The sequence below is a fragment of the Delphinus delphis genome, chromosome 4 (genome assembly GCF_949987515.2).
Source record: "Delphinus delphis chromosome 4, mDelDel1.2, whole genome shotgun sequence".
Lineage (NCBI taxonomy): Eukaryota > Metazoa > Chordata > Mammalia > Artiodactyla > Delphinidae > Delphinus > Delphinus delphis.
Window position 1 is genome coordinate 118,301,978 of NC_082686.1, and position 24,092 is coordinate 118,326,069.

At 36.8% G+C, this 24,092-nt stretch overlaps 1 protein-coding gene across 2 annotated transcripts in view; it reads left to right on the plus strand.

Annotated features, from left to right (window-relative positions):
* Window positions 1–24,092, plus strand: part of RASA2 (RAS p21 protein activator 2) — a 117,863-nt gene that overhangs the window by 11,554 nt on the left and 82,217 nt on the right. For both annotated transcript variants that reach the window (XM_060011351.1, XM_060011352.1), the window contains exons 2-3: window positions 12,935–13,052; window positions 17,364–17,467. In XM_060011351.1, coding sequence (XP_059867334.1) covers window positions 12,935–13,052; window positions 17,364–17,467 — 222 coding nt within the window. The remainder of the gene's footprint in view (window positions 1–12,934; window positions 13,053–17,363; window positions 17,468–24,092) is intronic.

Here is a 24,092-nt window from a genome sequence, read left to right on the forward strand (position 1 = left end):
GAACCAGATTTCTGCTAGGAATTATGTAATGTGTTGATTTTTTTTAAGATGACCAGTTGAGTGGGATTATAGAATCTCAGATTATATTTTTAAAGGTAATTTATCATTTATTGGGAGTAAGAAAAGTTGCTTGACAATCTAGTTATCTGATTATGTTAATTTATGCATTGGAAAACGCTACTTACTAGTAGATATTCCAGCAGTCACCATATGCCTATTGGTGTCTCATTCTCTGCCTCAATAGTATCACAAATGTAAATGTCTAACTTCCCAGTGGTGCTTTCGAGATGACAACTAGAGAGCGAAATAACAGCTATGTAACTTTTTTCTCTTCAGTGGTTCTTAGGTACCCCCCCCTCCTTTTTTGTTACTGTACACCTGGGGCAATCCGACATACTCTGAAGAGGGTGAATAGGAAAACTTTTGGAAGGTCATGTGTGATTACGGCAGTTTTTCTCTTCCTTTCTCCATTGAGAACTGTAAAAAATGAACAAGAGAGAGCTCTTCTGTAAGATTTCTTTATAGGAAATATTTATTAGGTATCTAGAAATTGAATGATAAATGAAACTGTAGCATGTTGAAAACATGATTTTCTGCTACTTTTCTAGTAATCACCTAACCTCTCTGAGCCTCAGCTTCCTTTTGTATAAATTCGTAATGGTAGTTATTCTAATCTTACAGAGTGGTTGTGGGAAGATTGGATGACTTGCTATAGTGCTTGGCACGTTGTAACGTAAACAGTAGTGATAATCGGTAAAGTAAATATTCATAGTTTTCTTGATGAACAGCTATTTAATATAAATGTATATCCAGTTCTTGTAGTGTTTATGAGATTAAACTGGCCACAGGTAGCAATATCTAAAAACATTTGAAATCAGTGTTGCCATGTGCATTTTAAAACATTTCAGGTGTTATCTCTCAGGATCTTAAATCTCTACGGAGGCCTAGAAGATTAACTAGTTAAGGTGTTGCAAACTCCAGTCTACAGAGACCAGGCATAGTGAAGTTAAAGCCAGGTGGGGATTGTTAGGATTTCAAAAGAGGCTGTCTGTCTACAGTTTCTACTCAGAACCACGTTGCCAGGTCTCTGATTATTAAAGAGAAACCAGAAATATGGATTTATTTATTATTAACTCTCCCAGTTTCTAGATGTTGGCTACATTTTTCCTAACACTATGCAAGACAGACAAAATAAATCTCTGGTTAGCTGACCCCCAAATTGTGCCCCCCCATTTGAAATAGTTCAAACCCCTCATTTTAGAGATGTGCAGCCCGAGGTATAGAAAGGTTAGGTGTTTGTGCATCTATTTCCTCTAGTGGAAATGTATTATTTCTTTAATAAAAGTCTCATTAAAAAAAAGTGAGCTTCTCTGGTGTATCTCGTTGTTAAATTACAGATTATCTTTGGTCAGAACCTTATGGCTTGAGTGAAGGGAATTGTGTACAGATGCTAATTTTTAGGACTCTCTAACCAAGGAAGGGCACTACTAGTTACTATTTACTGAGTGATTACTCTGTTCTAGGCATCGTGGTAAGTGCTTGACCTCAGCTAATGGTCACAGTAGTCCTTGAAGCATTATAATTACCTCTTTTTATGCAGGAGGTTGAGACTAGGGACATGCAGATCATTAAGTACAAAACTCACGTTGAAACTCATATGTGTCTCCAAAATGAATTTGTTTAACTTGCACCAGTACTGTATATGTTTTCAGAATTTTGTGCAACTTTCATCTTACTGCAAAAATTAAAATTAAACATTATACGAAAATTTGAAAGACCTTATATGTTAACATTACATAGGATTGTCTTGGGACTCCCCTGGCGGTCCAGTGGTTAAGACTCAACACTTTCACTGCAGGGGGCACGGGTTTGAGTTCTGGTCGGGGAACTAAGATCCCGCATGCCTCGCAGTGCAGCCAAAAAAAAAAAAAAGAACACGTATAGGATTGTCTTTTTGTCTATAATTAGATGGCATAACAGCATTTTACTTTTATTCTAAGCTTGTCGACACTGAAGCTGTTATATTTTTAAGCATATGTTTGTTTCACTCCATTTTTTTGTTGTGTATGTAAATGATAATGTTTGCATAGTTTTATATCTTGCCCCCCATCTAAAGGTCTAATCCTCTGTTTAGGTTGCTATTCCAGTTATTAGAACATCATATCCTGAAGTCACTCAGGCCAAATTCTGTGAATTTTCTCTCTGTAGTACCTCTTCCATTTTTCTTTTGCTCGCATCTTCCCTTTATTCCCTTAGTTTAGGCCCGGTAACTGTTAGTAATTTTCCTGAAGCATAGTTTTGATCACACAGAAACTTTTAGTGACCCTTGTTGCTTCCTGAATAAAGTTAAAACTCCTTAGCTTGGCATTCCAGGTTCTGTTTGATGCCACCTTTCCTTTACAGTCTCATCCTTTCTTATAACCCTTTCATCTCTCTTTACGCTTTAGCCAATTTGTACTATTCACTGCCTCCTTGAAGGTGCTCCTCCTGTTTCCACCTCCCGAACTTGTTCACGTTGTGCCTGCCTTACTCCTGGAATGTTATCCCTCCATTCCCAGTTTCTGTATTTAAAAAAAAATTACTTGGAAGAAGTTACCTTGAAGATTAAGTGAAATAATATATATGAAGTCCCTAAAAAAATCTATGTGTAATGTATTATTTATTTGATAAATGAATATAGTGAACTATTATTATGATTTAGCTTTCCTCCCACTCCAAATAATCTTTATCTTTGGATCATCTTGTCCAGGACCCTGGCCCTTTGCAGTTTCTCTTGGGAGTTAATCACGCTGGCGGGTCTGTATTGGCTTTTATTTCTGTGCTTAAGGTATCCTTTGAAATAGATTGGAGATTCTACAAGATCTCTTAGGATAGTTTCAGGAAGGAATAGCTGTCTGTTCCTCTCAACACTGCTGTGTTCAGAAAGACATTAATAGGAATGGAAAGACTAGGCTTTGGAATTTGATTTCTGTCATTTCACTGTGCCAGCTGTGTAACTGTGAATTTTTTTTTTTTTTAGTTTATAAAAGAGAACAGTAATGCTTATGTCACAAGGTTGTTGTACCAACCAAATGAGGTATTTGAGAAAATATTTAGCACTGTCTCGGAGCATGCAACTGCTTGATAAATATTTATCTTCTTTTCTTACTTATCCCAGTAGTGTTCCCCTCTCGGACACACAGAAACATGCATACAAACCTATAGATATATATGCATGCACACAGTCCCCCCAAAACATACACATAAACACATATGTGCATACTCACATCCATGCCCAGAAGCGTAACACTGGAATCTCTACCCAATACCCTGATATTTGGGATTCTAGTCCTAGGTAAAATTTATATGGTAGGCTCTGGACCTGTGACCTTTGCACAGAATCATTGATCTTGTACACAGAGAGTTGACTGTCTTTCTATTTCTGTTAATCTAGGTTATTGGTTTTGATTCCCAATGGTGTTTATCTTCTTGGTTTAAATTGTTTACTTTTTGCCAATGACTAAAAGCTATTTTCTATAAAATAGTTACTTGTCTCCCCTCTTTCTTCAGGTATTTATGCAGAAGTTACCTTCTAGGTGGAGCCTTCCTTGGCTCCCCTCCCTCTGCCATTTCATGTGGTGCCCATTCCTGCTTAATACTAACATACCATTTTAATTTATTTATCTTATTTATTATCTGTCCATCTGTGTTAGTTCAATGAGGACACAGTTTTCTCATTAATGTATCCCTGGCATCTGAGTAGGCACTCAGTAAATGTTTGAATGTGTGCATTTCAGGACTGGTTGGTTTGTTTTCAATATGATATCTCTGTATTAACACTATAAAAATTCTGAAATTTAGTGCTTTTGGTAACTGTATACAGGAGACATTTTCTTTTTAAAACTTTGGAGCAGTTGACATGGATAAACTTATATCAAACTTATAAAAAGAAGTTTATATGCAATTTTATAATTCGTGATGTGATATTAGAACCCCTTTTTTTGCCCATGCTAAAGTTATAAACATACACATACTTATTCAGTAGATATTTCATTAACTGTTATAAGCTAAGCATGATGCTAAGCATTGGTCCTGTCCCTTAAGTTTATATTCAGCGAAGAGACATGTAGCAGTCTCCTTTGCTGGTTCCTTCTTAACTCTACTAATGCAAAATGATGATGGAGAGCTCTGAGGCTCAGTCTTCAAATCTCTTTTCTTTTCTCCACATTTACCTTCCTTGTGATCCTGTATAGTCTTAAGGTTTGAGATATATTATGTACTTGCTAATGATTCTCAAATTTTATCTCTAGCCAGCACTTCTTTGCCCACTTGCATTTGCACTTGGATATCTAATAGGCATCTCAGACTTAACATACGCAATACAAACTCTTGATCCCTCTTTCCCAACAAGAGACTCTTTCCTCTGGAAGTGGCATCTCTGTCCGTCCAGCTGCTCTGGCTGAAACCCTTTGAGAAGCGATCCTTGACCCCTTTTCCTCTCACATCCACATGCAAACTATCAAAAATCCTGTTGGCTCTATCTTCAAAATATATGCCCAGCTGACCACTTCTTTCCATGCCAGGACTGCCCCCCTAGTCTCAGTTATCTCTAATCAAAATGATTACAATAGCCTCCTATCTAGTTTCCTGCTTCCACCCTTTTCCTTCTGCAGTGATTCTTTAGAACAAAAGTTGGATCATGCCATTCTTCTGCCCATAATCCTTCAATAGCTTCCCATCTCATTCAGAAAAGCCTAAGACTTTCCATTGGCCTGCAAGACCCTATTTAACCTGTTTCCTTCCCCAATCCTACCTCATCTCTTACTGTTTCCTCGCTCTTCCTACTTTGCTTACTGTTTTACAGCCATACTGGCCTCCTTGCTATTCCTTCAGTGTGCCAAACTATCCTGTCTCAGGGCCTTTGCATATTTTATTGTTTCTGCTAATCATCTCTTTCCCCAGGTATCTGCGTGACTCACTCCCTCATTGACCTCCTTCAAGTATCTCCTCAAATATCTTCACAGAAAGGCCTTCCTTGATTCCCTGTATAGAATAACATTGCTCTCCTCCCTCTCTACCCTCTGGGCCTGGCACTCCCTCACTGTCTTACCTTACTTTATTTTCTTCCATGGCAATAAATATTATATACTTACTTGTTTAAGAGTTTATGATGCTTGTCCCCACTGTCTCAATTGTATAAAAGTTCCACGTGGGCAGAGACCTAGTTTTGTTCATTGTTATATTCCCAGCATTTAGAAAGGTGTCTGGCATGCCATAGGCACTTAATAAATATTTGTTGAATGAAATACAAGTGCAATCCAATACGATCCTTAGAGTAGAAGTGCATATAAGATGTAGTAGGGAAGAGAGGAAAGGGTGACATGCCTACCTAGGAGTTGAGGGAAGACTTTACAAAGATGGTCTTAAGCAGAGCTTTCAGGAGAAAAAAGATCAGGTGAGAGCATCCCATGCTATGAAGATAGTGTTGAAAATGTACAGGGGCATGAGAGAACACAGTGTTTTCAAGGAACTAAAAGTACAGTACTGCTGGAGCATAACTTGTGGGGGTAAAGATTAAGTAGTAGATGGTGCCAGATTATGAAGGGTTTTTATGCCAGACAAAGGAATTTTAGGTTTTATCCTGCAAGGTGGGCAGTGGTAGATATGGAGGAGCCATTGAAGATTTTTGAGCAAGGAGTGATATATATGTTTACGTATTAAAAAAGTAACAGGCAACAGTGTGAAGGAAGGGGATCAAAGCTAAATACAGCATTTTGTTATATACTCTGTATATGAAGTTGCAAGATATGTATGATGCAGAGAAACAATTCATGTCCCGTGAATGGGCAGGCGACTATTTCATTTTATGGTTGACAAAACCAGTGATGTGTAGTGTGAAGGTGTTCTTGGCCTACTTGCAGTACATCTGTGAGGGAGAAGAAATGCCCGGTGGAGGATTGGTTCATCTCTAAAAATCCATGCTTTAGGAGAGAAGATTTTTTTAAAAAATTTGGTTAACAATTGTGTTGTAAGTCATGTAGACTGAAAAGTTCTTAAAGAGTACCAGTTATGAATTCAACAAGAAATGGTGTTGTTATAGAGTAAAAGATGTCGTGCTTGAAGGCCAGCCTCCTTTCTTCATAGAGGAATGGTTGTTTCGTCAGTAATATGCCTCCTGCTCTTGATTCATTGTTGAAGGAAATAGCAACAGCTGTAAATGTAGTCAGAGCTATACTATTTGCTGTAGGGCCAATAATACATCTGCCTTTGTAGAAGTATCTACCTTTGCATATTGAAGTACCCTGGCATGCACAGAATTTTAAAAATCAAGAATGAGCTAAAAACATTTTCTACTTTCATTCAAATGCAAGTAAAAACTATTTCCATTATTTCAGCTGTCTTGCTCAAGTGTCATATCTTAGCAATATATTGAATGTCTTGAACACATTTTAATCTTTTTACTTTAGAGTCAAAATAGGATGTGTAAATTTAAGGATAAGATGGAGGTACTCAAATGGTGCACATGGTTTGGATGTTGAGAATTTGGCACTCCCAAATTCATGGAAACATGGTATTGTATTATTGAGCATGTTTTCAAAACCACATCCAAATGCTGCAGTAGGAAATGAAGAAATGTTTTCCAAAGGCAGATACAACCATGCAGAGTTAGGATCCATTTGTTTCCATTTCCCAAGTTGAAGCATTCACCTTTTGAGTGTGCTCTGCTATTCAACTCATTGTCTAATGGAACAGTAAAAGTGGTTGTCAGTGAGATACTGCTTTATAATTTCTGAGTCCATGTTTGATCCAGATAGCCAGATCTAGTTGAAAGACTTACCAAACTCTGATGACGATGACCAGTAATGTGAGATGGGACTTTCAAATTTGTTAGAAAAGGTAGAAAGGATAAGAAAAGAAGCTAGTCAGGATTAGGTTACAGAATCAACTCTAGCTAGTGTAAGCAGAAAGAGATTTAATAAAAGATTTTTTTTTAAATAAAAGATTTTAAGTGGCTTACAGAATTGTTAGAAAGACTGAAGAAATAGACTGAAGAAATAGACATTTCAAGAATGACATTCAAAAGCCACATTGCATCTGGGCCACAAAGCGATTTACTACCTCTTTTTGGATCAGAAAGGTGCCTGCAAAATTAGGAAGTTGTACCTTTTAGCTGTAGAACCTTGCCACCTCTACCATGATCAGGAATCTTCCACTATTAGGAAACAGCCAACGACAAGCAACCATCTTCATCGGTAAACTGTTGTCACTGCTGCTAGCTCTAGAAGTAGGTTTTATTATTACTTTCTGGACACACCGTGCAGCTTGTGGGATCTTAGTTCCCCGACAGGGATCAAACCTGTGCCCCCTGCACTGCAAGCATGGAGTCCTAACCACTGGACTGCCAGGGAATTCCCCTGCTGCTGCTGGCCCTAGAGCTAAGCCACACTGGCCACAACCTGTGTGACAGAATGGATGCCTTGTACCCTTCTTCTTGATATCTATGAAACCTGTGACTGGATACAAGGACTGCAGCCAGTGCTACTGCGGGAAACTTGGACATCTCCATGACAGTACTTGCTAGTAGAAGCAACATAAATGCAACCTCCCTTCTCTTTTGTCCTCCAAATTTCCAGCGAGTGCATCTAATTAACGGAATTTAAATCACATCCACAACCCTAACTACAAAATAGGCTGGGAAATGTAGTTTTTAGCTTTCTAGTCTCTGCAGTACAGGAAATCATACGCCAAAGGACATTGTAACAGATGATGAACACTGACCCACCATATCTGCCACAGATATAGACCCTGATTCTCCTGAAGGCTAGCCATCATCAAATGCGCTATAGATAAATTGAGAAAGATGGCACATAATACCATCAAATAATGTTGAGAGGCTTACAAGTATTTGTATTTTAGTATATTTTAAAATTGTTTTATAATGACATATTAAAAAAAAATGCCTGAAATTGTTTCTCCACCTATATGATGAATTTAGTGGTCTGTGGATGCTCAGAGTTACCTGACATTTAAAGTGTAGGTAGTGGATGAAAAGCCTGAAAGAGGGAGTTCAAAAAAAAAAAATTAGAATGGGTTACCTAAGCTGAGGAAAGGTCAGTGTTATCAAACACTGAAGTGTGATTAAATAAGGTGGGACCAGAAGAACAGTCACTTGATTTGGTAGCACTTAATATTATTAGTGTTCTTGAAAGTTCTAGTAAAGAAATAGGGTCAGAAGCCAAATTGTAGGTTTAGGCTGTGAGTAGGAGGGGAGGGATTGAAGCAGAGATTATAAAATAAGTTATCTGGAAGCTTGCCTTTTAAGGAGCAGTAGTTTATTGTTTGTTTGGTTTTTGTCCAATGCATTCGCTTATTTATATACAATAATCAACTAGAACTAGTGAGGCCCTATGAAAATATCACCCACAGGACAGGTATAATCTTCTAAAGTTCCTCACTTCTTTGTGTAGCTTAATATAAAGTGTGTGCTATTAAATTAATCATTCTGCTTAGAGATATATTGAGTACAACGTTATTTTTGTTAATTCTCTAACCATTAGTTACTTTTGATTTTTTAGAATAAAGTGACAGTTAATTATTTTGATTTATGTTTTTTATAAAGTGCCAGTTAATTACCACTGTATTTTGGAGTCACAGTTTAAAGTGTTGATAGCTGACTTAATCAACATATATTAGCATGATTGATTGGTGATCTGGCATTGATTAGATGAATTTACTTTTCAGTGTAGTTTATTTTGAACATTAGTGACAGATATTCAAAGATTATGACAACTGCTTTTCTAGGAAGTGATGTTGAGTCCATTTTATATATTACGTAGAACTTGAATTTTAATTATTCTGAGTAAATATCTGATAATGTCAAGTTCATTGGATTCTGTAGACAAAATAACCCCCACTGTCTCCCTCTTAGAAAGGTGGGCATCATCAAAAAATCTAGAAACAATAAATGCTGGAGAGGGTGTGGAGAAAAGGGAACCCTCTTGCACTGCTGGTGGGAATGTGAATTGGTTCAGCCACTATGGAGAACAGTATGGAGGTTCCTTAAAAAACTACAAATAGAACTACCATATGACCCAGCAATCCCACTACTGGGCATATACCCTGAGAAAACCGAAATTCAAAAAGAGTCATGTACCAAAATGTTCATCACAGCTCTATTTACAATAGCCCGGAGATGGAAACAACCTAAGTGCCCATCATCGGATGAATGGATAAAGAAGATGTGGCACATATATACAATGGAATATTACTCAGCCATAAAAAGAAACGAAATTGAGCTATTTGTAATGAGGTGGATAGACCTAGAGTCTGTCATACACAGTGAAGTAAGTCAGAAAGAGAAAGACAAATACAGTATGCTAACACATATATATGGAATTTAAGAAAAAAAAAATGTCATGAAGAACCTAGGGGTAAGGCAGGAATAAAGACGCAGACCTCCTAGAGAACGGACTTGAGGTTATGGGGAGGGGGAAGGGTGAGCTGTGACGGGGCGAGAGAGAGTCATGGACATATACACACTAACAAACGTAGTAAGGTAGATAGCTAGTGGGAAGCAGCCGCATGGCACAGGGATATTGGCTCGGTGCTTTGTGACAGCCTGGAGGGGTGGGATAGGGAGGGTGGGAGGGAGGGAGACGCAAGAGGGAAGAGATATGGGAACATATGTATATGTATAACTGATTCACTTTGTTATAAAGCAGAAACTAACACACCATTGTAAAGTAATTATACCCCAATAAAGATGTTAAAAAAAAATAGTAGAAATCATGCAAACCATATTCCACGGCTATAATGCAATAAAACTAAACATTAAAAACAAAAAAAAAAAAAGAAAGGTGGGCGGTGGAATATGTGTACATTTATATAGTGTAGTTTTCTCAGATTGCACTGGTGTGAATGGAACAGCAACATGTTCAAGGGCAGTGATTTAGTATTTAAGATTCCCTCATTAGATATGGAGCATGTTTATTATGATTTAATTCCAAATTTGTTTATATTCCAGGCCCTATATGGTGACCTAGGTGGATTTTTAGTTAAAAAAAAAAAAAAAACAACCCAAACCCTCTGGATTACACAGAGGGGAGACGGCAAAGAAGGAGAGACTTAAAGGAGAAGGTTGAAAGTAATGAAAACAGAATTGCTGGGCAGTGTCCTGGAGTGAGAGGGAGGGAATGGGGTAGAGAGAGCACAGGTAGATGGATGAGCTATAGATAATAGGTAGGGACATTGTAGTCTTTTGAGGAAGAGAAGATGGATGGATACAAATTCAAATATATATTATTTTTCCTGTTAGGAAATGTGAATTTGTAAAGGCCAACCCATATTAGGCAAGTTGGGGGTCATTTAAAAGATGAGATTCCTTTATTTTGACTTGAGATGCTTATTCTATGACGTGGTAACTTGATTTCTTTCCCCTAATCTCTCAGTGGCAAACTTAATAACAGTGAGTATCTAACTGGTGCCTTTCCATTGATTTTTCTAATTTTATTTTATTCTACTTTTAGTTTTCGAGAATTCTGTTTTATTCGGTGGACTTACTCAGGACTTAAGCCTGAGAGACAGCCTCTCAGATAGCTCTGAGGGACGGTTCCCTGATTTTTATAATTTTAATTTAAAAAAATCATTTGTTTATTGAGTTTTTCATAGGTGCTTCTTAAGTTTCTGCTAGACTTCTTTAAAAGATATTGGTTTAAATGGCCTTTAGTTTTATTTATTATTTTTTAAATATTTATTTATTTGGCTGTGCCGAGTCTTAGTTGTGGCATGTGGGTTCTCTAGTTGCAGCATGCAGGATCTTTAGTTGCGACGTGCGGGATCTAACCCGGGCCCCCTGCATTGGGAGCACGGAGTCTTAACCACTGGGCCACCAGGGAAGTCCCTGGCCTTTAGTTTTAAAGTTGGTAAGCAGAAAGAGACTTGAGTTTATCTAGCCCAGGCTTTCGTTAGGAAAACTGTTCTTCAGAGATTTGTCTGAAGTCATTTGTCTACTTAGTAGCAGAGGTAATACAGGAACATTGGTTTCCTGATTCTCATGGAAATGCGCTTTCCCTTATGCCAACTACATTGCTTTCCTAATTTAGTACACTGGTGTCTGATTTCAGCACCCACAGTTTTGTGTGTCCTTTTAGCCAATGAGCATGTCACAAGAACTTCGAAACTAGACTTACTTGATTCTTTAATATTCATTCAGCAAATATTTCTCAGTATTTAACAGTCACTATTTTAGATCTTGGGGCTCAGTAAGTTCTCATGCATTGAAGGAGGGAACCAAGAACTCCCAAAGAATGAGAGAACCAGAAATAAACATTTAGGTAAAAATTAAGAGTTCCAGATAGTTGTAAAGGCTCTGAAGAAAACAGAGACATGGAATATGGTAGCAGGATTATTTACTTTAGATAAATAGTCAGGAAAGGTTTCTGAGGAAGTGACATTTGAACTGAGACTTGAATGATAGGAAAAGGCAGCCATATGAAGATGTAGGGTTAGAGCATTTCAGGCAGATGCCCTAAGCTTGAACAAGCTTGACATGGTTGATGAATGGAAAGAAGGTGAACACTGCGGAGAGTGGGAGGAGAAGAGGTCAGAGAGGAGAGGACAGTTCAGTAGGGCTGTGTAGACCATGAAAATGGGCATTTAAAAATGGAATTGTATTCTAAGTGAAATGGAATGGCATTGGAGTAGGGGGGTAATTGACTTGAAAAGTATGTTTAAAAGATCATACTCCTTGATGGAGAGTGGATTGTAGGGTGATACTAATGAAGGCAAGGAGAAGTGGTTGCATTTGGGATTTATTTTGGAGTTCTGGATTTACTGATGGACTGGACGTGGGGATGGGAGGTTTGGGGAGCATGGTGAGAAAACGAGAGGAAGATGGTGGTAGACTGGGGGGAGAGTGGGTTTTAGGGGAGGAAATCAGATGGTTTTTCTGGGACTTGTTAAATTTGAGAAGCCTACTGGATATCCAGGGAGGCAGTTGAGTATTCATATCTAATGTTGAGGAGGAGAAATCAGGCCTGGAAACACATATCTGGGAGGCATCAGCATGAACACCGTATACTGAAGGAATTTGCATGGGGAAAGAAGAGAAGGTGGTCCAGAAATGAGCCCTGAAGCATTGCAACATTTAGAGACGTGAGGAGGGAAAAAAGTCAGCAGAGGTCCATGAGGCAGGAGGAAAGCCAAAACTACTGTGTTGTGGAAGCCAAGAAAAGAGTGAGTTTTAAGGAGGGATGTTAGCATTCACTTATATTAAATAAATAGTGCTGTCAGATCAGGTATGATGAGGACAGAGAAATGCCATTGGGTTTGGCAATATGGAAGGCATTGGTGACCCTAGATAGAGCAGTTTCACTGTTGTCATGGGGTTAAAAGCTGATTGGAGAGGGTCAAAGAATGATTGGAAGGTGAGGAATTAGAGACAATGGCTAGAGATGATTGTTTTTGAGAAGTTTTGCTGTGAAAGAGAGTCTAGAAATGGAATGATATCATGAGGGAAGAGACGGAGTCAAGGGAGTTTTTTTTTTTTTTCTTTTTGTGCTTTTTTAAAAATTGGGAAATATCAAAGTTTGTTTATGAGTTGACAGGAATGATCCAGTAGAGGGGAAAATTAATGATACAGGAAAGGGGGATTAATTGTGGAGATGTCTTTAGGGTGGTGCTGGTGGGATGGGATGAGGACATAAGTGGGGACATTGTGCTTTTCTAGGATCAGGGATACGGTGGTATAACATGACCTCACATGCCCCTTTACACACAGCTCCTCTCTTCTGTCTCACCACATTCCTTTAGACCAAGTTGATTATCTTTCTTAATTACTAATTTTTTCTTCTGTGCTATATCTTATATGTTCTTTTGGATTTAATGTGTCCCATATAAGACTTAGCATGAGGCAGCTGGTGATATTTAACACCAGTTTTAATTTTTGTGCCAACAGGTGAAGCGAAAAATTTATTGCCATATCTTGGACCCAACAAAATGAGAGATTGTTTCTGCACCATAAATTTGGACCAGGAAGAAGTTTATCGTACCCAAGTTGTTGAAAAATCTTTAAGGTTTGTAAAAAATTGGTAAATTATCATTCATATGATATATATTGAATAAAAGTTTTTACACATTTTCCTGACTGTAATCATCAAGAAGACGTCCTTCATCTGAAACTTTTATTTTCCTTATAGATTCTGAGTTCATTTTTAGAGTTACAGAATCTCAGAGTTTGAAGGAACCTTAATGTTCATTGAGCTGGACTAAATGCCGTACGCTTAGTTCCTCCCGACAATTATTTTTGACAAGTAGTCATATGGCATTTGCTTAATAATGTTCCAGTGACCAAGGAGTTCACTGCCTCCTAAAAGCAGCCTGTTAGGTCTTAGAAGTATTCTGACTCTTGAAAAGCTCTTACATTTAATGATTAATGTCTGTCAAAAGGAGAACCTACCATATGCCAAGAACTTGCTGGGTGCTATTTATTCGTACATCCACAAGAACAAGATAGCCACAGTGCTTGCTTTCATGTGGCTTTTCATTGCCTCAAAATATATCTTCCTCTTAATTGTTCCTAATTGTGTCCCTTGGATTTCTGGAGAACAAGTTTAAGCCATCATTCACGTGACACTCTTTCAAGTTTTTGAAAACAACTACCAATATACCTCAGTTTTTTCTCTAGGCTAAATTTGCCCACTCATGTGAACTTTTCTCAAAGTACATCATTATTTTATTTCTCTTGAAAATAAATTACCCCTTAACGTTTATAAAAGTCACTTAACTAAGTAGGGCATTGTAAGGGAATGAACTCTTACGTAGATTTGTCATTTTTTGGAAGTGTAATAGCACTGCGAGAGTACCATAGCAAATTATAATTCATAAAATTGAGATGTGCCACCTCTTCCCTGTAATAGTGTTTGTGGATATAATTCTAGTGCAGAGCTGTACTGGAAGGATGCAGTCTTGTTCAGAGACAAGACTTAAAATAAGGGAATGAAGAGTTGTTGGAATGAACGTATGGTGGATGAAATATTTAGTAATCCAAGGAGATTTGAAATAGTATACTTCACATCTTTAAATCGTAAATCACCTATCCCTGTTGTATTAGAATTTGTTTTTATTTATATAAATGATGAAACTGAGTCACAAAAAGCCTGAATAATTTGTGCATGTAATAAAGGAAGTTAGAAGCAAAACTGGGATAGGGACCTGAAACTATTTAAATCTCAATTTGTTATTTAATGTATGTTGATTCCGTATCAAACAAAAATCAGTTATATACAAAACTAGTAATTTTCAATAAATTGAATATTTGTGGTAGTTTCTAGTATGTAATATAGCTGTAAATGAATAACTAAAATAAGCTTACTATTTTTCCAGAACTCTTGCCTGCCTTTTCAGATATTTGTGTGGGGGAAATGATAAAACCAAGTATTTTTATCCATCTTAAATTATTATGCTAGATGCATAGCAACCTGGAAGATATTTTAAGGCTAGCAGTGGTTACCTTAGGTCATTTCAGTATAATTAGACTACATGTTTCTTGGATTCTAGGTGCCTCCTAGCGTTCTTCCTTGTGGAATAGGGTGAAAGAATTTGTAGTATAAACCCTTGCTCACCTTGCTTTCATTTCAGTGTTTTCTACCCTAGTGAATGTTGTGATAAGCTGTTAAGTCAAAAGTCAGTAGATATCATTTAGATCTTTTATGGGTTCTGAATATTATAGTTTTTATAGGTAGTCTGGATATAGAATTTTTCATGGCAGGTAAGTAGGAGTCACATATGGAATCCATAGCTCCTAAATCTCTACCTCAAATCCTTTTCAGAAGTAGGTGGTCTATAAACAAATTGAGTAGCAACACTTCTTGTACCTAGTGCTTCTCTTCCCCACACCAGGAATTTCCTTAGGAGTGATATGCAGGATTATAGGTTAGTGATAACAGTAGAGTATTGCTTTATAAAAACTATATGTCTAGTTATTGCTTCTAACCAACGTTGTTGAAAACTTTTTTCAAATGGATTGATTAATTAATTAATTTATAAAATAAAGATGTGGGCGCCCAGATGTGGGGATTAGATTGTTGAGATTGTGATGATACAGTGATACAGATGACTTAGTGAATAATTCTCATCTTGTTCTTATTTGGCTTTAGAATGTGTTTTAAAAATAATATTTGAGTGTGGATGTGTAATATATAAAGGAAATTCTCAATTGTATATAAAATGATGCAAAGGAGAAAAATACCTAAACCTGTCTTTACCTAATAGTTGTTTTTGTGTTGATTGCTATATTGAGACTAATTAGAAAGACTATTTTGACAGACCACCTTTTAAGTTTATTTTGGTTACGTTTGAAGTGAAAAATATATTGACAAAAGTTGACCGGGTATTATAACAACTAAAAAGCTAAGTCAGCTGTTTTCTGGACAGGGTCAGAAATGACTTCTTTAAGAGTCATTTACTTTGCATTTTAGCTTCTCTTTAAGTTGTGACATCCTGAAGAGATTGCATTTTATGGTGACATTTTTAAAGTACCTTTTGTTCTTTAAACATTCTCAGGAAAGAGGTACTCTTGACAAAAGATGTTAACTAGAATTTCAGAAATTCATGTCTTCATAGGAGAATTTAAATATCAAAAGAGCATTCTTAAAATGAACTTAGAAAAATAAGCTGTTTCGTAGGAGAAACTCTTAGCAACTTGGGGGTAGACAAAGATTTCTTTACTTAGGGTGCCAAAAGCACCAATCATAAAAGAGGAAAACTGATAAACTGGATTTTATCAAAATCAGAGCCTTCTGCTCTTTGACACTGTCAAGAAAATGAAATGGCAAGCCACACCTAGGAGAAAATATTCTGACAAAGGACTTGCATCCAGAATTTATTAAAGCAAACAAACAGACCAAAAACCCAGTAAGAAGACAGACAAACCTTTTAAAATATGTGGAGGAAACTCAAACAAATCGTTCCTAAAATAAGATATACAAATGGGCAACAAGCACAGGAGAAGATATTCAGCATCGTTAGTCATCAGGAAAATGCAGTTTAAAACCACTTCTGTCACTACACATTCTTGAACATAATGTGTCACGATAGATATCAGATCACTGGTTCCCGTGACAGTATGGAGTGAGTCATTGCACAGGGGAACTTTGTTCTTTATCTTGATTGGGGTAGAGATTACACGGGTGTATACATTTATCATGTCCCATTCACTAGAATAGCTATTTTTTTTCAAAACAACTTTTTATTGAAGTATAGTTGATTTATAATGTTGTAGAGCAGCTAATTTTAAAAAGGCTTTCAGTAGCAAAAGTTAACAATGACGTGGAGCCGCTGGAGCTCTTATCCCTCGCTCGTAGGCGTGCAAGATAGCACAGCCGCACTGGAGACAGTTTGACAGCTTCTCATAAATTAGAAGTTCACCTGCCTTTTAACTCAGCAATTCTATTTTTAGTTACCTGTCCAAAAGAACTGAACACATAAAAGAGCTTCGTATAAAAATATTCATAGCTGCCTTATTTTTAATAGCCCAAACTGGAAACAACTCAAATGCCATCACTAGGAGCATGGATTGTGGAATATTCATAAATGGAATATTACCCAGCACTTAAAACAAATGAACTAATGATATACACAGCAAGATGGAACAGATATCATAGACGTTAAGCTGAGTGAAAGAAGCTGGACACAAGTGTACATACTATTTGATTCCATTTATATGAAATCCTACACCAGATCTTTAGTGCTAGAAATCAGATCACTGGTTGCCTGTGACAGGTATGATGGAGTAACTGCAGAGAAACAAGAGGGAACTTTGTGAGGCGTTGCAATGTTAATATATCTTGATTGGGATGGGCACTCTACAGGTTTATAAATTAATCAAAAGTCATTAACCTCTGTACTTTAAATTAGATTTTATTTTATGTAGTTTATACCTCAGTAAAGTTGATTAAAAATAACCTATTTTAATTTTTTAAAGTATGTTTTAAAATAACATTTTACGTAGCATTATTCATTTTAGGTGTTATGTATTATTGTGATTTATGTATTTTTGAGATGATGATGGTGTGAATGACACTGTCCTCAGCTCTCATTTGTGTCCACTTTAGGTGAGCATGACCCCAGGCAGTTACTGGATCTTCTGTCCACAGGACTCCAGAAAATCTGTTTGTTCAGAGCCCAGCCTGGCAATCGAGGTCCTTTCAGAGCTCAGCTTGGTTTGTACAGGGTTTAGCTGAAACTTAGCATAGAGAATTATTTTGGAACTCTTGAAGCTTTTCTTTATGGTGTTTAATCTGTAATTTTAATTTATTTTATTGAAAATATTATAGGAGGACACTGTTGAATTTAAATTTAATGAGCTTTCCCCCTTTTCTCTTTAGCCCGTTTTTCAGTGAAGAATTTTACTTTGAGATTCCAAGAACTTTCCAGTATTTGTCTTTCTATGTTTATGATAAGAATGTTTTACAAAGAGACCTTCGTATAGGTATGTACTATTCATAATTGTCTTTTAATCACAACATTCATGTTTATATTCGTTCTTTCTCTAAGTATAAAGTGTTGAAAACAACAGAATAATATATTCTCAACTTTCTAATCCTTTCCTGTAGACTTCATGTTCATTTATGGATCTGATTTTTAATTTGAATGCTCAGCTTGGGTGACACTTCCTCAGGGAAGTGACATAACCAATCTCCCCCTAGTCATGGTACCATATGTTTCCATAGTACCTGGTGGGTCCCTTTCTGTAGTATTCATTATAGTTGTTCATCAGTTTGTTTGTTTTTTAGGTGTATCAGAGTCTATTTGTCTACTTCTTTTATGTTATTAGTAAAGCTTGATCCTGGGTAGAACTCTGATTTATATGAATCTGATTTGACAAATCAGTTTGTTGTTTAATGTCTAGGTGCTCTAGTTGAATATATATGATATTTATGAAGGCAGAGACTGTCACTGCCCGAGTGCCTTATATTTAGTAAATGCTCTGTAAATATTGTTGAATGGTTCAAAGAATGTTTTTTACAAAGATCACAGTATTTGATCCCCACCAAAGAACATCTGTTTTTGAAGTTTTTCTAACAGAAGTAATAATTCGGTTTAATCTAGTCATATTCTTCTCTCTGGCTATATTGGTGACTGGTAACTGTTTCTTAAGTAATTGTCTGAGGTATGATCTGTAGGCATCGACTAGGACAAAACTAACTGGCCACATATTCTCACGTTCATGGTCTTTGCACTACTATCTTTGAATAACAGGTAGAGGTCTGTAATTTACATGCATTACTCTCCCTTTTTAGTGTCCTGAATTTCATCATCTCCATCTCTCCTTTCCCATTTGAAACATGCTCATCTCCTACAGTTCAAATGATTACGCTTTATTTGGCTTTGACCTCTTAACTACCGTCTAAATTGTTTCTGCTTTTGCTATTGAATTCCTTAACAAATGGTCTATATCCTTCTGCTTCCTACTTATTTCTTTTTAAATCGCTGTAATCTGACTTCATTTTTCTGACAAACTTGTTTTTGAAGTTTGCCAAAAATCATTTTAGAGCAGATAAAATAACCTTTTAAAAACAATAATACTTTCTCTTAATTGTAAAATTATTACATGTTCTAAGGGATTGGTAATGACTCTGCATAAGAACAGTTATAGTTAATAGTCTGTGTATTTCTTCCCATTCTTTATTTCACACATTTATATTATTACATTGTACTATTTATTCAAGTTTTTTTCCTTTTTCATTTAATATCATCTAATGATCCTTTTCCCATGTCATTAAATATTTTTCACAAGTAATTTTTAAAATATCCTTTCTATAGGAATGTATTATCTTAACTACTCTTTTCGTGGTAGAGATTTATGTTTCCAGATTTTTGTTACTCTAAATGGTGTTGCTGTGAACATCCTTCTGCATAAATTTTTGCATGTCTTTTTTTCTAGGATAAATTCCTAGAGGTGAAAATACTGAGCCAAAGCGTTTGAATATTTTTAAGGTTTTTTCTATATATATTTTTCCATTGGCTTCCGGAAATATTGTACTAATTTACATTCCCCCAAACATGACATGTGCGTAATCATTTCACCATACCCTGGTCATTCTTGGATATTATCATTGAAAAATTTTTTTTTCCAGTTTGATAGTGAAAGAAATATTTCATTTTTCCAGTTTGATAGTGAAAGAAATATTTCATTTTAACTTGTATTTTCTGATTATTAGTGAACTTGAGGAATTTTTTCATGTGTTTATTGGTCTTTTACATTTTTCTTCTATGAATTAGTTGTTAATTCTTTTGCTTATTTTTCTTTTGGATGGAATTTTATCTTTTATTTATTCTCATGCATCCATATTTGATAAATATGTTAACTTCTGTCAGCTATATACATAACAAATACTTTGTCACAAAAGGCATTTTCATAGTTTTCAATCCTCGTCTGCCTCTATGTCACATTAGACTCTTTGGATTGCTTATTCAACTTGTTGAAAGCCAAGGAAAAGGCAATTTAATGACATTGTATTTTCCTAGTTGTCTTCCTTCTGACTTCTTTACTTATATGTAGACTTTTCTCTGTGTAGCAAACCCTTAATTATGGATCACCCCTGAGACTCCATCCTTAATTCAATTAAACAGACATTTACAAACACTTGTCTATGTGGCATACAAAAGATGGGGATATTAAGGTGAATAAGATTCAAGTTGCTCCCAGGTTTTCAGGCTGATTTATACTCTAATCCTAATATATTTAATAGGGTCTGTGCTGGAGGTAGGAACAAAGTACTTGGGAGCACAGAGTAAAGAAGAGTTAATTATGTTTGGTGGAGGATTAACAGAGACTACCTAGGTAGGAAAAGGAAGACGTTTCAGGATAATAGGGATTAGCAGAAGCAGAGAAGAAAAAGTGGATCATGTTTGTGGTGTATCTGCTGGAAAATGTAAATCACTTAGGCCAAGGGTGGTAGAAGATGAATCTGGGAATATGATTTGGACCAAGTTGTGGTGGACCCTCAAAGCTGTGTTAAGGAATTTGGACTTTATCCTGTAGACAGTAGTGTTGAGCCTTTTAAGAATGAGGAACCTTTTAAAAATCATATATAACTGCATATACGAATATAGTTTTGTAGTTTAACAACTTCCTGTGGTGTAAACAATAACTTACAAACTCAGAGTCTATAGGTTACGTATTTAAAGTGTGTATACATATATATACATATATATAACTATATATACACATATTTTTAAAGTATATGAACATCTACTTTAAATATGTCATCTGTAGCAGCGGTCCCCAATCTTTTTGGCACCAGGGACCAGTTTCATGAAAGACAGGTTTTCCATGGACCTGGGGAGGGGTACGGTTTTGGGATGATTCAAGCACATTACATTTATTGTGCACTTTATTTCTATTATTATTATGTTGTAATATATAATGAAATAATTATACAACTCACCATACATAATGCAGAATCAGTGGGAGCCCTGAGCTTGTTTTCACTTGCCACTCACCGACAGGGTTTCGATATGAGTCTGCAAGCAGTTGATTTATTATGGTCTCTGTGCAGTCAAACCTCTCTGCTAATGATAGTCTGTATTTGCAGCCGCTCCCCAGTGCTAGCATCACCGCCTCAGCTCCACTCAGATCATCAGGCATTAGATTCTCATAAGGAGCGTGCAACCTACATCTGTCGCTTGTGTAGTTCACAGTAGGGTTCATGCTCCTATGAGAATCTAATGCCACTAATCTGACAGGAGGTGGAGCTCAGGCAGTAATGTGAGCGATGGGGAGCGGCTGTAAATACAGATGAAGCGTTGCTCGCTTGCCTGCCACTTACTTCCTGCTGTGCAGCCCGGTTCCTAACAGTATGGATCCGTGGCCTGGGGGTTGGGGACCCCTGATCTATAGTTTATGCTTTAGAATGGAGAGAGGTTAAAGGCAGGGAGGCCATCAAGGAGGCTATTATCAAATGAGATGAGTAGGGTAGTGGCAGTGGAAATGCAAATGAGGGAATGTGCTTCATGGGAGTAGCTTTAAATAGGATTTAGGTACTAAGAAGATAAAGAGGATATAAGAAGGGAAAGAGTTAAAAATGGTCTTGTTTCTATGGTTGTCATTAACTGAGATACGGAGCATTCAGGATGGGAAAGGGAGATGATGACTTTGATTTCAAACAAGTTAAACTTGCATTACCTGGGGAGTATCTTGGTGGACATGTTGGTTGACTGTTGGAAATACAGATCTGAAGCTCAGAGAAGAAATCTGGATTTGATGTGGAGGTATGGATTTGAGTCATTAGCACTGAGTGATACTTGAAGCCTCCACTGGAATGAATGAAATTGCCCTGGGAGCATTTAAGGAGGGTTGCAGGGAAAATGAGGCTTTAGTGAAGATTGATTAAATGTATCAGGAAGTTGGAAGAGAGAGAGAAGAGATGAATATCTCAGAAGGCAGGGAGATCTTTTAATGGCAAGACTAGAGAGAGGTAGAGTAGGATAAAGATTGGCTAGAGGCTGTTGGTGATTATTAATGACCCTTGAGAGAGTGTGTATCTTTGATTGACTAAACATTTTAAGAAAATGTTTTGTAATTTTCATTACCTATTTACAAGTAGTCATTATATAGTATTTCTTGGGAAGGCCTTTAGTTGAGGTTTATAATTATGATTTCGAAAAGTTGCCCTTGTTTTGTTTTTTTATTTGTTTTTAAAGTAAAAATCAGTCCTTTGAGGAGTGGTATCAGAAGGCCATAACTTGGTGTGGGAACTGTTAAAAAAAAAGTTTATTCTTATTAAGGAATAAAATTTCTACATTTAGTAGAAATTGTTTTTCCTTTTACAGATAGGAATTATTATTATTAAAGTAAACACAGTTTGTACATAGCCTTTAATTTAAAGTTGGAAAATAATCTTGATATTTTCACTTATAAATTTTTACATTTGTTTTACTTTAACGTATTTTTCTTTTGTCATTAACTCATAAAGTTAGGCGGCACTTTGTTTTTTTTAAATTTTGAGCTACTGGAAATTGAGTTGCCTCAATTATTTTATAACTGAGTTGTCCAATTGTAGGCTAAACAGTGCCATAGCATTTTCTGGGAATGAAATTTGAGCTAGGGTTGAGAGAGCCACCTTTTAAACTTAAGAAGATCTAAGAATGTATATTTGTTGAATAGCTTTAAAAGCCTGTTTTTTGTTTTTAAATGAAAGCTGCTTTATTTATTTATTTTTGGCTGTGTTGGGTCTTCGTTTCTGTGCGAGGGCTTTCTCTAGTTGCGGCGAGCGGGGGCCACTCTTCATCGCGGTGCGCGGGCCTCTCACTATCGCAGCCTCTCTTGTTGCGGAGCACAGGCTCCAAACTGCGCAGGCTCAGCAGTTGTGGTTCACGGGCCTAGTTGCTCTGCAGCATGTGGGATCCTCCCAGACCAGGGCTCGAACCTGTGTCCCCTGCATTGGCAGGCAGATTCTCAACCACTGCGCCACCAGGGAAGCCCAGCCTGTTTGTTTTTTATTTTTAATTGTATAATAATATATGGATATTTTCCTTTTTGTAAAAAAATTTTTAATTATAGTATTACAGACAATTAATTTTGGCCACTGACCCCCCCTCCCAGTCCCTTTCCTGGAAGTAATAACTGTTATTAATATGGGGCATAGTTTTTCATATTAGGAATCCTTATATGCCAGGAACAGTTAGTATGAAAACTTGATTATAGATTAATTGAAAACTTGAAACATAGGAACCAAGCTGCAAAAAGATAGAAAATTATAAAATTAAGGCTTTAAAAGTCTTTTACTGTGTGATTTATTGTCCTAAGTTATAGTGTCTTCTTCCCTTAAAAAAGGAGAAAAAGAGAAGAGAAAAACTGCATGTAAGAATAAAATTCCATTTCCAGTGAGGATCCTAATAATATTAAAACATATATATTTAACCTTCTAATGTGTATTTTCTAGTTATTTTAGTTTTCAGAGGGATCTAGGCTTAAGCAGTTAAACCATGGTTATCTTAGTAGACTGGTTTACTTGTTTTTCTTTCCCCATGGTTTAGAATGTTATAAGAGAATTTCAGTAGGATATTAGAGACCTGAATTCCTTTCATGACTCTATCACTAACTGCCTTTGTGAACCTTAAATAAGTCACTCTACCTTCTTAGGCCTTGTTCACCTATGAAATAAGGTTGGGTTTAAGATAGCGAAGGTATTTCTTAAACCCTTTGAATTGTAATTTCTCCTGGCATTTAGCTCTTAAGTCAAACCTACTGTTTAAAAATTGCTTATGACTACACTTTTGTGTCTGCTTGCATAGGGACTGTATCAGTTATCTATTGCTACATAACAAATCACACCCCAGTACTCAGTGGCTTAATTTAGCAATCATACATTTGCTCATGATTCTGCAGGTTGTCAATTTGGGCCAGGCTTATCTGGGTGGTTCTTCTGGTGGTCTCACCTGGGGTCACTAATGTGCAGTTACCTGAAAAATTGACTGGGCTGAATGATCTGACCCATATGTCTCATGGCTGGTGCTGTCCATTATCTGAGCCTTCCACTCCACACGGTATTGAGGTTGCAAGAGGGTAAGCCCTACTGCAGGTGCTTATTAAGACTACTTGCATTACATTTGCTGATGTCCCATTGGCAAAAGTAAGTGGCATGGCCAAACCCAGAGTCAGTGCTGGAGGGGACCACACAGTGGCATAGAACAAGGAAGTATGATTTATTGGAAGCCATTAATATACCAGTCTACCACAGAGACCAAAAGGTATCAATCTAAACCCTGTACATGAAGGCATCTAAGTGTTGCCATCGATTGAATTGCTGTTACTGATACTGCCAGAATTTGTTCAGTCCTCTGGTTCTTTTTCATCTTGTATAGGCAGTCACACTTATCGCTACTTTTATCTGCCCTTTCAGCCATTTCTACTAGTAGCCAAGTAGGAAAAAGGCCATCAAGATTTTGCCCGTTGGTGATCTGTATCAGGATGAAATTTCTAAGAATATGTTGTGCTTAAAAATGGGGGCCTAGTATAACATGATATTTACAGATGGTAAGAAAATGCTTCTTAGAAGTGGTAATGGAAAGCTAAGAATACTTTTTTTACTTAGAGACCAACAGAAATG